We start from the raw sequence: 15,008 nt of genomic DNA on the forward strand, positions 1-15,008 counted from the left end.
ATGTCGTGTGTATGCTAAAAACTTGTGGTCGTCTAGATAGCCCTTTAGAGAGAGCGAAAGACGCGTCAGAGCGTACAGACGCTACTGCAAGCAAGGTGCATGGACTACCTAACATGGTATAAGCAATTTGACAGTATAAATTGATACATTGTATCTAAATACATCTATTAGTAATTGAATTTGAACGCTAGATTTTTTATGCTGTGGCATGCATGGTGTCCGGTACACTAGGAATGAATGAATGATATATTTCTGTCGCACCTAAATATGTTACGTAGTAGTTAACGCATGGTAGGGAGACGATATCCAGTTTATTGACCGAGGTCTTATCATTTCGGGAAGCCCCTCAAGACCGAGGTCAATACACTGGATATCGTCGACCCTACCATGCATTAACCTATTTGTTGCATGTTTAACATCCTACTGTCATTAGAGTTCATAGATTATTCAAGTTGAATTAGAGTGGTTGTGTATTGCAATGACAGCTAAAGTTTTATGTCAAACAACCACATTTTGACAGCTGTGAAGTGTTGTCGACGTGCACGTCGGCCCCATAAGGCCACGTGCTCAAAAGTATTAGTACAGTACAGTATTCACGTGTTTTGCCAGCGTGATGTCGGATCAGAAAGAAGACCGTAATAGTGACCAGGACGACGACTTTCAGCCGCCAACAAAGATGAGACGCATTGGTTCCAAAAAGGTTACCACTAGTACTAGCCAGCTTGACAGCAGATTTGCTGAAAAGACAGTACGGACAAAGTACAGGAGTACAGCAAGGGTACGGTTTGCAAGAACACGACTGCCTGCAACAGTTGGACGATGCAAACATTTGAAGCATGGAGAAGCAATCGAAACAAGGATGCTCTACAAGAAGAGCAGGTACCCACAGACATTCTCTCAACGAAGGATTCACAACTTTTGCAAGAGTGGCTAATATGGTTCCTACTGGAAGTCTGTCGAGAATTACGTCAAGAAGGACTAGGAACGATCCGCAAGGGTTCCAGTGTATTCACTGCTGAAGAAGAAGACAGTCTAGGGAAGAAGGGAGTAATTGGCTTAGACACACCTGTAAAACTACTGAGGGCAGTATTCTTTTATAATGGGATAAACTTTGCTCTTCGGGGTGGTGCGGAGCACAGAAGCCTCAAATGGAGTCAGGTGACTAGATGCAGCCAAACCACAGACGGATTGTCAAAAGTCTGTTACATTTATGTCGAGCACGGATCCAAAAATCATAGTGGTGGACTGCATGATTTACGGCATCCAAACAAGAAAGTCACAAGGTAAATTATAGTCAAGCTCCAACGTGTTTCTGTAAGGTAATAGCATTTTGTGGTTTGTGGTTTATCAGATACGCTAATAAAGAAGCTGGTGACCGTTGCCACGTAAAAATTTTGGATCTCTATCTTAGTAAGTTGCCAGCAGGATTTTCTCGAGAAGCCTTCTATTATAAACCTTTGTCGTCTACTCCTTCATTTGGTCCTTGGTATTCAGAGCAAGTAATCGGTCATAACACGTTGGCTACAATGATGAAAGTGATGACAGCTGAAGCTGGTCTTCCAGTTCGAACCAACCACGCTCTTCGAGCTACTAGTGCGACAAGGCTGTTTCAAGCGGGAGTTCCTGAACATGTAATTCAAGGCAGAACCGGCCACAAAACCTTGCAAGCACTGAGACAATATCAAGAGCCATCCGAATTGCAGCAAATGGCAGCGTGCAAAGTTTTGGACAATGGCCATGGACACACCGATTACATTGACGCAAAAGTCAAGGAGTCCGGAGAGACAACGGAACAGGCAGATGAGCTGAAAGTAGAGGTTGAACAGCCGTCTGAAACAGGAAGACAGAATCCGGCGCCAATTGTCATTTCTGACCCGTCTTTACAAACTGCAGTACTGTGAACATTATTATTGGTAAAGAATAAGCTTGTAATCTAAAATAGGTACGCCCATGTATTGATTGCTAGTTGGTTTGCAGTATACAGATTCTGACCGGTCAATAAACGTTTATTGACCGTTTATTGACCGGTAAATATACAATATGTGGTTGAGTTGCTATGGTAGGAGTGTAATATAACGAGAAAAAGAATCCTAGCAACGGCGGAATAAACACCCAAACATGCAACAAATGCATATATTATAATAGATTGTGTTCGAATATCTACAACAGCTGTCATATGGTTATAATATATTTCAATCATGATTTAATTTCTATATTTGGGGGTGGTGGGTCGGAATGCCACATGACTTGGGTGCTAGTCAATGCACCATTGTAGCTTTGTGCTTTATGGTAACTTCTAATTTGTCAGAATTGGAGCTCATTGTAAACATTCTCTACAGTTGAATAGATTATTTAGAAAGAACTGGCATGCACACAGTAACCGTTGTAAAGTGAGCTACATGCACACATACACAAATCTTGTAAGAGACTTAATTAACTTGATAGCAGAGCTGTAACACACAGCACAACGAAAACAGTATATTTTCAAAACCTTTTTGAGTTTTAGTTTGTTCCCTTGGTCACCTAGCTATAATAATTTAGTTGATATTAAAAGGCCCATGGATTGGTATGTTTTAAAACATACTGTTTTCATTGTGCTGTATGTTATAGCTCTACTAATTACTAATTACTGGTAAGTCTTTTACATATCCGCCACAGCAATGACCCTGTACAAATTCATGCATAAATATTGTTGCTATCTAACATTACTGTTTTAGACATGAGGTATGTATGTCCATGCTTGACCATTGACCAGGTTCACTCTTTATCTTCAAACATAACATCTCAACTGCTTTCATATAATCAATCTCTAGTCAAAGTGGTGCATTTGTTCTAGCAGCAAATAGTACTCCTATTGTTCTCACGATCACTTTCTGAGGTGCAAACTTAATGTGGAAGTCTTGTACGTAACCTCGATTAGTTAAAATAAATAAGTCAAATGACAGCTAAAGAAACCATGAACCATAAAGAATATTGTAACACAACTATTGTCTCATTCTGTTTACTTATATTTTCTCCCAAAAGGGCCATGCACCTCTAGTGATGAGAAATGCTTGGTAGAGATCATCTTTGATGTAGTCTCTTGTCTGAACATTGACAGTGAATTTACAACCATTACCCCTGACATGAAATTCCAAACCATCATAGTCAGACAAGTTGAACCTGGCCCAGTGCATTCTAAAATATGATAGTGTGTGACGGAAGTTTAATTTCATATACATGTCTGCACTACGAGTAGGAAAGAAGCCATATAATGCAAATAGAGTGTTAATTAAACAGAAGTCACATGAGAATTCTCCCAATTGTGAAATATTTGTGTTGTGCAGTGAAACAAAAACAGTTTTCAGATTTGACTCTCCAGATCTTATAGCTAGACGGACTACTATATGCTCTGGTACCTTCATTCACTAGATGTAATACACATACTGTAGAGTGGCTACTTTACTTATAGTTTCAAGTTGCATCATCTCACTTGTTTCTCAAGCTGAATGAAATTTTGGAGTCACAATAAAATATTTCCTAGTTTCTAATGACTAGTTTGTAAATTTATGAGTTATACACAGTTTACACATAAGGCATCAAAGGCTATACCTTGATAACTGCCACCCATGCAGCTCAAGCTCCTAGCTCAGCTGGTCTTGAAATGCAGATGCGTAAACATATAATAAGTTAGTTAAAATATTTACACATGCAAAGACACATGAAGCAGTTAGGTAGGCAGGCAAACAAACAGACAGAAGAGGCAAAATCAAACAGACAGACAGACAAATGAATGAAGATATGCACCCATACAGTCAAGCAGCAGACAGAGTAGAATTTCACTTTCATGCCTTGTATGGCATGGGCTAGACTCGAGCCAGTCTCTCCCCGCCTTCATCATTCCCTGGATTGTCAATCTGAAGGCGGGGAGAGACTGGCTCCAGTCTACGGGCATAGGCTCGATTGATTCGGTCGTTCCCCCGAGGAGGAGAAAGACCGTGTATGACAGAGATCTGATAGAGGTGTATATCCAGAATATTTAGCTCGTCTGTCTGCTGGTTAAGTTGATGACAAATTTTCGTGAACAAAGCAGTGCCACTGGGTGTTGTTCCTAATTTGACACTCCCTTCATGCACATCTCTGACATGCATGTACACGTCACCATTGTTTGATGCTCTCTCTTTGCCACTAACGACCACAACGTCGTTTCTCTCATTACATTAATATTGTACTGACGCGATTCTGTTATTTTTCGCACAACATCTTGCCTACGGCTCTCCGCAGAGTAAGTCAGTTACGTTAGGACATGCAGACCCATACAGTTTCCATTAAAATATTTGCATGGTATGGGTCGTTGACAGATTGAACGTTAGTGGCGCTATAGCTATAGCGATTGACAGAAGTCTTTTATAAATCAGTCGTCACATCATGCAGTGCACGCAGAGCTAGCTATAAATTAGTTGCATTTAATTTCTCACAGGCTATAGTCTGGTTTGTCAGGATTGAGCCCGACTTTATAAACGTCTCTTGCAGTTTGCGGACATGTGCAAAGAGATAAACTTTGAATGCACTTGTAAACTTTTAAGCCATTCACAGCTAGCTCATTGGATTTGAATTGATTGTGTGCCGCAGTGACTGGAATGTCCTGTGTCTGTGTCTGTGACGCGGATTTATAGAGCTGCTAGGAATCCGGTATAGCCACTACCAGACATTAAATATTAGTGGACCTATTGAGAAAGGGTCGACACTCTTTTACTTGGAAATTACTTGGTAAGAGGGCTCCATCAACAAAGCATTACAGGTGCTATGTAGTATATGTGTATATGCATGTGATAGTATGGTAGTGTTTGGTGTGAGTTATGTAGTGTGTGGCTATGTTCTGTATAACTGCATCTTTGATGTGACAGAAATATATCTTATCATACTGTCAACGTAGACTACTATAGTAAGACCACATACACACATAGAATCTTCACTTAGTCAATCACTCAATCACCATTAGCATTCTTCATCCCTGATTGACTGTGAAAAAAGAGCATGCATGCTAAGTTAACTAATGAGAATGCAGTGAATACGATATGTATATGCCAGTCCATCACAACAGAGGTTGGTCTTCCTTTCCTTCTTCGTATTCGGGTGGATCACCACGAGTAGCTATAGCAGTTGGAGCCTTCCTGGCATTGTGAGCATATGGATAGACAGGAGTATAATTCAGTGCACTCTGATCACCATTTGCTGCAACATTGATAACTTGATTTGAAACTGTGAACTGTGGTACAGCAGCAGGAACGGTGGTAGCAGATCGAGGGACAGTCAGTGGAGGTGGATAACCACAACCATCAATGTCAGTGCTATCAATAGTGACAACATCGTTGACTTGGGATGACTCCCTGAATGGAACAGAGCCAATAATTATTGGAAAGTAGGTTTCAAGGTCAAACCCTCTAGCAACAGCAATCTCCACTTGTACATAATAGTCACGGGTCAACATTCTGCATGAGTCGATAGTAGGAGGAAGAGCAGGAATCTCAAGCTTGGCATTACTCCAACTGTCACTTCCTCTTGGAGGAATAGCCCTTCCTGTTCCAAGCCGAGTCACTGTGACCTTGTTGCGGGTGGCAAGCCCGTTAGTAGGGCTTAAGACAGTTGTAACTGCAACCAACCGAGCTTGCAGACCTACGAGCTGCCTTGAGCTGTGATTTTCAGCTGATGCAGATATAGTGACCGTCTCACCAGGGCAGTACCCCATACGATCGACGCTGGCAGAAAGAAAGAGTGGACCGGATGTACAGCAACAGCAACAAAGCTGTTTTTCGTTCTCGCTCGTCATCGAGTGAAGCAAACACGCATCATTGATGTTGATATATTCCAGAATGGTGAACGGCACTTTACATGTGATGTCAGAATGTGACGGTCGGTCAACACTTGCAACTACCCAGTACCGAATGTAGCTACGCTCAACAGCCAGTAAGCCGCCATATGTATTGGCATCATGCTCAAACGACCTAGGCAGACGGTCAGGCAACTTGAATGAGAATGGAAACCGATGTATACCAGCTGGAAGGCTCTCTTGACCAGGTGGAGCGCTCCACAGTTTGAGAACGCGGTTGAGGTAGCAGACATAGTCATAGTAGCGGGTTTTGCATTCCTTCTTGATAGCGTAGGCTTCGCCGTGTATTCCCAAGCAAACACTACGGGAGAGTACTGGCCATGGTCCGCTCAGTTCCAGGACAATACTGCCAGACAATGTCTGGCCAGAATAGTAGACGGTCTGACCGTTAGTGAACTGGACGAAGAAACGAACCATATGGTACAGAATGAGAACAGCGTCACTGGTACGTGTACGCGACTCGACAAAGCGGTAACAAATAGATGTAGTTGTGTCATTTCTGACCTTTCCACGTAGCTGGGTGGGTATGTGGATGTAGTACACTTGAAGGGATACAGCTAGTACACCAGCTGCAGTGCGGTTCGCCTAGTCCCGACAGCCCCCGCTTTTTTAGATTTCCTGAAGAAGTATGGTTCATGCAGGGGGGCTTAGCTATGGGAGGGGGAAGTTGCATGGGCACAGGCCTACCCAAAATTTGTCTCTAGGTAGGGTAATTGCCAACACAAACGTTTATGCTGTTACCATTGCTGGGGTGCCACTGGATCGATGTTTGTCTTTGTGGTCATAGCAATATGAATGAGTACAGTACTTCTAGTGCTACTTTTCACGGAAGCAGTCAGGAAAAGAAAGATAATCTAATTTGGCTTATTTTCAGCCAAAGGTTTGATATGTTTTTAGCTCTAGACAGAGTGTCTCGCTATCTAGGGATCGAAACACAAGATCTACAGATGATTGTGCATGAAGATAAAAAACTAAAGTTACTGGATGCTCTTAAGGATGAGAGTTTCCGCACAAAGCATCAACATTATTTACCCTCATGGCAAAAACCTAGATAATTGTCAGAAAGATCTGTACTGTACGCATGGTGTGCATGGTTGCAGGTGACACTCTTGCAGATGTAGAAATGCTAGGACGTTATAAGAACTTTATCTAAAGAATTTTAAAGCTTCCTACGAGAAATAGCATGGTGACCTCTTCATTAATTAATTACCAAGTGTTAATTGCATTTTAAAACTCAGGAAAGTACATAATAAAGCCAAAACTAATAATTTTTGGTTTGCAACGGATATTTTACAACTATTTAAAATGGCTCTGCTAAACTTGTGCCCTCTAGTCTATGAAACCTGGCAACGCCACAGGCCATGCAGCCACTGATAAGATCCAGTTCACATTCTCAAAGTAGGTACAGATCAAACGTCTCCACAACGTTGTGTATGACCTCCAAAATGCTCAACTCATTGTTATCGCTGTCAGCACCAATACTGAAGTAGATATATGTGTATTTCTTGTAGATGCATGACTTTAAAGTTTCCCTACTAATGACCCAATCCTCTCCTCGCAGGCTCGTATATTCACGTGCTCGACCACATGCTGGTGTTACACTCTCCTCAATGGTAACTTGTAATTTGTTATACCTGGTAATTGGAAATCATTGTAAAACATTCACTACTGTTGAATGAGATTAATATATCCTCCAGAATGAGCTGGCATGCACATGCAGTTGTAAAGTGAGCTACATGCATATACACAAATCTTGTATATGTGCACAAATCCTGTAAGAGACTTAATTAATTAGTAGAGTTACAGTATAACAGACAGCACAATGAAAACAGTATTTTCAAAACATTTCAGTCCATGGACCTTTGGTTACGTATAACAATTTACTGACAAAAGTCCACTGACTGAAATGTTCAAAACGTACTGTTATTATTGTGCTATAATGTTATAGCTCTGCTAATTACTAATTAACTCTCTGACATATCTGCCACAGCAATAGCCATATACAAATTCATACATAAATCTTGTTGCCATTTTAGACATTACTCTTTCAGAAATGAGGCATGTCCATTCGTGACCATTGACCGGGGTCACTCTTTATCCTCAAACTCGGCATCTCAACTGCTTTAATATAATCAATCTCCAGTTGAAACGGTCCGTTTGTTTTGTCAGCAAGTAATACTCCTATTGTTCTCACTTTTTGAGGTGCAAACTTAATGTGGAAGTCTTGTACATAACCTCGATTAGTCAAAATAAACGAGTCAAATGACAGCTAAAGAAACCGTGAATCATAAACAAGTACTACAATACAACAATAGTGTCATTCTGTTTACTTGTATTTCCTCCCAGAAAGGGCCACCTCTAGTGATGAGAAATGCCTGGTAGAGATCGTCTTTGATGTAATCTTCTGTCTGAATGTTGACAGTGAATTTACGCCCATCACCCCTGACACGAAATTCCAAACCATCATAATGAGACAAGTCGAATAGTTCAACCTGGCCCAGTGCATTCTATAATAAGAATGCAGAAAGTTTCCACGTACTGTGTATGTAATGCACTATGAGTGTACGAAAGGCATAGAACGCAAATAAAGTGTGAATTAAACAGATACATGATGCTCTACAAGTTAAAATCACACACACACACACACACACACACACACACACACACACACACACACACACACACACCCCTCCTCCTCCTCCTCCTCCTCCTCCTCCTGTATTGCTTCTGTCTAAATGGACACGCTACCCCTTCAGTGAGAACAAAGACAAAGTCATAAAAGTTTTCCCATGCATATTGATGCATTTGTGTATTGCATAGCCTCCTTTGCTTCGAAAGTACTTAGTTTCTGGGGCCACGTCAACATCAATGAGCGACCTGACATTCCATGAAGCAAAGTACCAAAAGGAAATCCTCTTTTGCGACTTTGTCGATGTTCTTTGTGCAGGAAATCGACCCCGAGAGACTTGCACACACACACACACACACACACACACACACACACACACACACACACACACACACACACACACTGTATGAATATGGAGCAGCCATCCAGTTTTAGTAGTGAATCGTAAGTCTAAGATGATTTCTCAGTGATAAAACAGTTTCCAGATTTGACTCTCCTGATCTTAGCCACTACTGTGCTCTTGTAGACATAAGGTGAAGTGGATACTTAATTAACTAATTTTGAGTGAATGAGATCTTGGAGTCACAATAAAATATTTCCTATTTTCTAATGACTAGTTTGTAACTTTCTGAGTTATAGTAATACACAGTGTACACACGAGGCATCAAAAGATACACTTTGACAACTGCCACCCAGCTCCTCAGCTGGTCTTGATGCGCAGTTGTGTAAAGTTTAATTAATTAGACTAGCTAATAAAATTTCGAGGCACATGAGACAGTCACGTAGGCAGGGAAACAAACAGACACATTTTGATAATCTATTAATTCCATGCAACTTTAGTAGACAAAATCAAGACAGACAGACTAAAATTCATTTTTTAGAATTCACTTTCATGCCTTGTATGGCGGTGATCTGATAGCGGTGTATCCAGAATATTTAACTTGCCCGTCTGCTGGTAAAGTCGATGACAAGTTTCCATGAAACAAAGCGGTACCACTAGGTGTTGTTTCTAATTTACATTCTGACATCCCCTTCACATCTCTGTCTGACACACATGACCAATGTTCGATGCTCTCTTTGCCACTAAACGACCACAATATCCTTTCTCTCATTACATCGTGCTGACGCGGTTCGGTTCTTTCCCACACGTCGCGTACGGCTCTCCGCAGTGCGAGAGCGAGTCGCTTTCCGACCGTCATCAAACCTGTAGCCTCGCTGTCCCAGACGACTCTTAAGTGAAGTAGACTGCACTGCACTGTACAACGTTACGTACCTTAGGTTAGTTCACACGCATGTGAGATGACCAATTTCTAATTTAAAATACAGTTTTATAATCAAGAATTGCTTGTTTAGTTGTTTTTCTTGACAGATCGAACTTTTATATGGTAGTGTGTGTTTACAAAGTAAGTAGGGCTTTAATTAATTAACAGATGACAAATATTAGTAAAGCTAGGTATGTGATAGTATCGTTTGGTGTCAGCCATAGTGTGTGGCAACCAGTTTGTTCTGTCTACCAGTTTCTATTTGCCTTGCATCTTCGATATGATAGAAATATTATATCCTACTATGGTGAGACCACATACACACATAGCTAGCATCTAAAATTTCTTAGTCAATCACACCTAACTCTTATTGGCATTTGTGATCCCTAATTGAATGTGAAAAGAGCATGCTACGTCAACTAACAATCATATGCAGTGAATACAGTATGTATGCCAGTCCATCACACCATTGCAGGTTACAAAAGAGGTTGGTCTTCCTTTACTTCTTCATATTCAGGTGGATCATCACGAGTAGCAGTTGGGGCCTCCCTGGCATTGTGAGCATATGGATAGACAGGGGTATAATTCAATGCACTCTGATCACCATTTGCTGCAACATTGATAACTTGATTTGAAACTGTGAACTGTGGTACAGCAACAGGGATGATGAAAGCAGATCGAGGGACAGTCAGTCGAGGTGGAGTGCCTCGACTATCAATAGTGACAACACTGCTGACCTGGGATGACTCCCTGAATGGAATAGAGCCAATAATTATTGGAAAGTAGGTTTCAAGGTCAAGTCCTCCAGCAACAACAATCTCCACTTGTACATAATAATCACGGGCCAAGATTCTGCATGAGTTGATAGTCGGAGGGAGAGCAGGAATCTCAAGCTTGGCATTACGCCAACTGTCATTACCTCTTGGTTGAATGGCCCTTCCTGTTCCTTTCTGAGTGACCGTGACCTTGTTGCGTCTCAGATTTCCGCTATTTGGGAAGAGGGTGGTGACTGCAACCAACCGAGCTTGCAGACCTAGGAGCTGCCTTGAGCTGTGATTTTCAGCCGATGCAGATATAGTGACCGTCTCACCAGGGCAGTACCCCATACGATCGACGCTGGCAGAAAGAGAAAGTGGGCCAGATGCACAGCAACAGCAACAGAGCTGTTTTTCGTTCTCGCTCGTCATCGAGTGAAGCAAACACGCATCATTGATGTCGATATATTCCAAAATGGTGAACGGCACTTTACATTTGATGTCGAAATGCCAGGGTCGGTCGACACTTGCAACAATCCAGTACCGGATATACCCACGCTCAGCAGCCAGGAAGCCGCCATCATGCTCAAACGACGTAGGCAGACGATCAGGCAACTTGAATGAGAATGGAAACTGATGTATACCAGTCGGGAGGCTCTCTTGACCAGGTGGAGCGTTCCACAGTTTGAGAACGTGGTTGAGGTAGCAGGCATTGTCATAGTAGCGGATTTTGCCTTCCTTCTTGGTAACGTAGGCTTCGCCGTGTATTCCCAAGCAAACACTACGGGAGCGTACCGGTTCGCTCAGTTCCAGGACAATACTGCCAGACAATGTCTGGCCAGGATAGTAGACGGTCTGACCGTTAGTGAACTGGACGAAGAAGCGAACCATCGTACAGAACGAGAACAGCCCTGCACCAGTCGACTAATAACCGACGCAAGCGCAGTGACAAATATAGTTGTCATTTACGTCACTTCCGCAGTACACCCGTATACAGTACACACTTGAAGGGGTATGGTACGGTATACTACCAGGAAAGCATAAGACACTACGTAGTACGGTACACCCCATTCTTTTTAGCATTAGCTTGGAGTCCTACTACAGTCAAACTCGTGCAAATAACTAGAATTAGGATTGTTAGTACTAGCTAGTTGTAGTACGGTATCCGTAGGCGCCTCGCGTTCGTGAGTAACACGTCCAACGGAGTTTTCAGACCGTCTACTGAAACGCCGAGTCCTAGCTAGACAATACGTATTTGTTGAAACCCTAGCTGTCATGGAAGTAAACATGCAAACTTCGTAGTAGTTTAGATTACGTATATAGGCCTGGTATAGGTAGTCATCGTTTTGCGATCATGATCAAGACAATTGAAATGCACAGTCTAGATATGCACTCGGTTCCGTTGTAACGACAGTGGTATGGTATCTAGTGACATAGAAATTGATAGCAGCAAACATTGACTATCAACAGTGTTAGATGCAGCACAGTGTAGTAAAGGATTGATCATACTGTAGTACGGGACATGTGAATAGTTGACTGTAGGTGGCATTCAACTCCTGAAGGTGTTTCTTGGTTGTCACGTACACACAATCTCTAGCTACAATACAAAAGGATGGGGCGACGGAACTTGATGAAGCATTTTCTTCGTGGTTTGGTCACATAAACGAATCGTTCTTAGACTCATCTGTAGTCGGACACGGAAACGATTTTTTAGGGTAGGTCTTAGCATGAAACGTGGTCGTGGGGAGGAGAAATTTGAGATTTGTGTACACACACACACGCACGGACACACACACACACGCACGGACACACACACACACACACACACACACACACACACACACACACACACACACACCAGAAGCTCGATGGAGACCATATAGGACCACGCCCATTTCTGTTACGCGACCCGGATTAGAAGCCTCGCTACGCTCGGCAATTAAAAAAATAACGAAAAAATAATCTCTTTTTCTACGTTACGGTAGATTGTACAGTACCAATTCTAGTATCCAGCTGCTTTATAGTTAGCTAGCACTGGACGTAATTTCTCCGCTAGAGTACACGTAGTGCTAGCCTAGAGTACGACATGGTCTGCTAGACTACGTTCCCAACAGTCAGGCGCGGATCTACCATAAGGCCCGAGGTGCCCGGGCACCAAGGTCCCTAGGGGGTGTGTCACCCATTTCCCGGACGTTCTTCCCGGATGTTTGGCGGCGATGTCTAAGCGGCAGTCAAGTTTAGAGCTCTTCGGGTTTAAAGTACCTCGGTTGGAGGTTCAAAACACAAGTAACGACACTTTACCAGATACTGAAGTTGAAGGCCCGACAAGGAGAACTGCAGCACCATCGCATGCTCCTCTGGATGGTCTGGATGCAGTCGATCCGCCATATGATCTTGGGCTTATAGGATATACAAATGGGCGGAAACTCAGTGCTTCTGACAGGTACTTGGGTACGAGTATATACCTGCTAAGAAAGTGTGAAACTTCGCAGCTCTACTAGTAGATATCAGTGGATTGCATGCATCGATATTCGGTAGCCTATACTACCCTAATATCAACGTACTTCTGAAGTTAATGTGCACCATACCTGTCACAACATGCAGTTGTGAGAGAAGTATCAGTGGTCTCCGCCGCCTAAAGACTTACCTACGGTCAACCATTGGCCAACTCCGCCTTAATGGTCTCGCACTCATGCATTTTCATTATGGTTTAGACATTGACTATGAAGCTATCATTAATGACTTTGCTAGGAAGCATCCTCGTAGAATGGAACTTACAAACCTTATTGATGAAGCATTTTCACAGGATGGCTCTTGCTGATAGTATTCGTTGTCATGAAGTCGTATTGTTCTTCTTTAAATTTAATATTAGCAACAATATCAAGTTCAAATTTCTCATTAATATTAAATTGGGGAGGTTCAAATATCTAATTAATATTAACTTGGGCACTAAACGAAATTGAATGCTGGATCCGCGCCTGACAGTGAACAACAATCGGTACGTACACACACACACACACACACACACACACACACACACACACACACACACACACACACACACACACACACACACACACACGCGCGCACGTACACTGTATGTATAGCTGTACAGTAATCATGTAATGTTTGCTGTTATGAATTAAGGTCAGATGATAAAATTATACTTTACGTGTGTGACAGACAGCCAGACTGACATCGAGTAGTGTTAGAGCGGTGGCAAAAGCGAGAAGAGAGAAAACATGCTAGATACTATAGAATAATGATCGAGAAGCTGCAAGGAGGAAAGTCTATCAAAATGATTCCATTAGATAGTTATGGAGCATTTCTGTAGATGAGATCGACACTCCAAGTCTACTATCTCGACTTCACATTATGCATGTTAAGTTAATTAAGCAACTCTGATTGAAAGATATGCAGAGCTTTAACAACTACATTTATGATTTAATTTCTTCTATTTCTTTTTGGCTAGCAATCAGCAGTACATGTTTTTGTATTAATTTCTATACTATCAGACAGCTAGTGTACATCGATCATGAGCATACTCAAGCATAGTTGCAGTAGCCATAACGTTTAGTCAAGCATGATCTTGACGCCATGCATATCAATCAATCACATAATTCTAGTTTGCCAAAAGCGGTCGGTTTTCTCCTTTATATGAATGTGATCGATTACCAGGAGCAGTAAAGAGTCTTTCTGCATTTTGTGCATAAAAGTGGACACGACATAATTTGACTCGCTGTGATCATCATTTTCTGCCACTTGGATGACTTGGTTTGAAACTAAAAGTTGTGGTGCACCACCAGCAATGTTAGAAGCAGATGGAGGCACAGGCGGAGGAGACGGTCTACTGTTGGCTGTCGATAGCAACAACAGTGCTAATCTCTGATGACTGCTCGAATGGGACAGAGCCAATGATTACTGAAAAGTTGTTTTAAGGTCAAAACCTCTAGAAACCGAAATTTTGGCTTGAACATAATAATCACGAGCTAGGATTCTGCATGTTTGGATAGCAGATGGGAAAGGAGGAATTTCAATTTTTAATTGCATTACTCCAGTTGTCACATCCGCCAGCAGGAATGACTCCTCCCGTTTCTTGCCGTCTCACCCGTGACCTTCCTAATTCCGTCAACTAACTATAGTATTTGGGAAAAACGTAGTAACAGCAACCGGCCTAATTCGCAAACGGGCTAGCTCTCTTTTGCTGTGATTCTCCGCTGATGCAGATATATAGTGGCCGTCTCACCAGGACAGTAACCCATACGATCAACACTAGCAGAAAGACAAAGTCGGCCAGACGCACAGCAAAGACAACATAGCTGTTTTCATTCTCACTTGTCAGCGAGTGGAGTATTCCACTCGGTGACGAGTGAGAATGAACGTAGAGAGAGATCATCGATGTGGTGTATTCCAAGATTGTGAACTGCTTGGAACATGTGATGTCAAGCCACGGCCGGTCAACATAGGCATCTACCCAGTAGCGGATGTGGCCA

The 15,008-nt window shown here is 42.3% G+C and overlaps 4 protein-coding genes across 5 annotated transcripts in view; 1 reads left to right on the forward strand and 3 right to left on the reverse strand.

Annotated features, from left to right (window-relative positions):
• The window catches only part of LOC134180023 (uncharacterized), a 2,185-nt gene extending 111 nt beyond the window's left edge, over positions 1-2,074 (forward strand). Inside the window, exons 1-3 of one of the 2 annotated variants that reach the window (XM_062647085.1) lie at positions 65-116; positions 610-1,283; positions 1,352-2,074. In XM_062647085.1, the coding sequence (XP_062503069.1) occupies positions 820-1,283; positions 1,352-1,901 (1,014 nt within the window). In that variant the 5' untranslated portion in view covers positions 65-116; positions 610-819 and the 3' untranslated portion in view covers positions 1,902-2,074. Of the gene's footprint in view, positions 1-36; positions 1,284-1,351 lie in introns of those variants that run through there. The other variant, XM_062647084.1, reaches the window with a different exon arrangement.
• A 2,881-nt stretch (positions 2,075-4,955) lies between these two features.
• On the reverse strand, positions 4,956-6,286 carry LOC134180571 (arrestin domain-containing protein 3-like). Its single transcript, XM_062647752.1, has one exon. The coding sequence runs from the start codon at positions 6,284-6,286 to the stop codon at positions 5,075-5,077; it is 1,212 nt and encodes a 403-aa protein (XP_062503736.1). The 3' UTR covers positions 4,956-5,074.
• A 1,180-nt stretch (positions 6,287-7,466) lies between these two features.
• On the reverse strand, positions 7,467-9,713 carry LOC134180221 (complex I intermediate-associated protein 30, mitochondrial-like). Its single transcript, XM_062647324.1, has 3 exons — positions 9,395-9,713; positions 8,200-8,376; positions 7,467-8,138 (listed from the first exon to the last, which is right to left on the reverse strand). The coding sequence occupies exons 1-3, from the start codon at positions 9,695-9,697 to the stop codon at positions 7,917-7,919; spliced, it is 702 nt and encodes a 233-aa protein (XP_062503308.1). The 5' UTR covers positions 9,698-9,713; the 3' UTR covers positions 7,467-7,916.
• Positions 9,714-10,088: 375 nt separating this feature from the next.
• LOC134180376 (arrestin domain-containing protein 3-like) lies at positions 10,089-11,446 on the reverse strand. Its single transcript, XM_062647525.1, has one exon. It carries the CDS (start codon positions 11,404-11,406, stop codon positions 10,237-10,239), a length of 1,170 nt encoding a protein of 389 aa, XP_062503509.1. The 5' UTR covers positions 11,407-11,446; the 3' UTR covers positions 10,089-10,236.
• Between the last annotated feature and the right edge of the window lie 3,562 nt (positions 11,447-15,008).

The sequence above is a fragment of the Corticium candelabrum genome, chromosome 5 (assembly GCF_963422355.1).
Source record: "Corticium candelabrum chromosome 5, ooCorCand1.1, whole genome shotgun sequence".
Lineage (NCBI taxonomy): Eukaryota > Metazoa > Porifera > Homoscleromorpha > Homosclerophorida > Plakinidae > Corticium > Corticium candelabrum.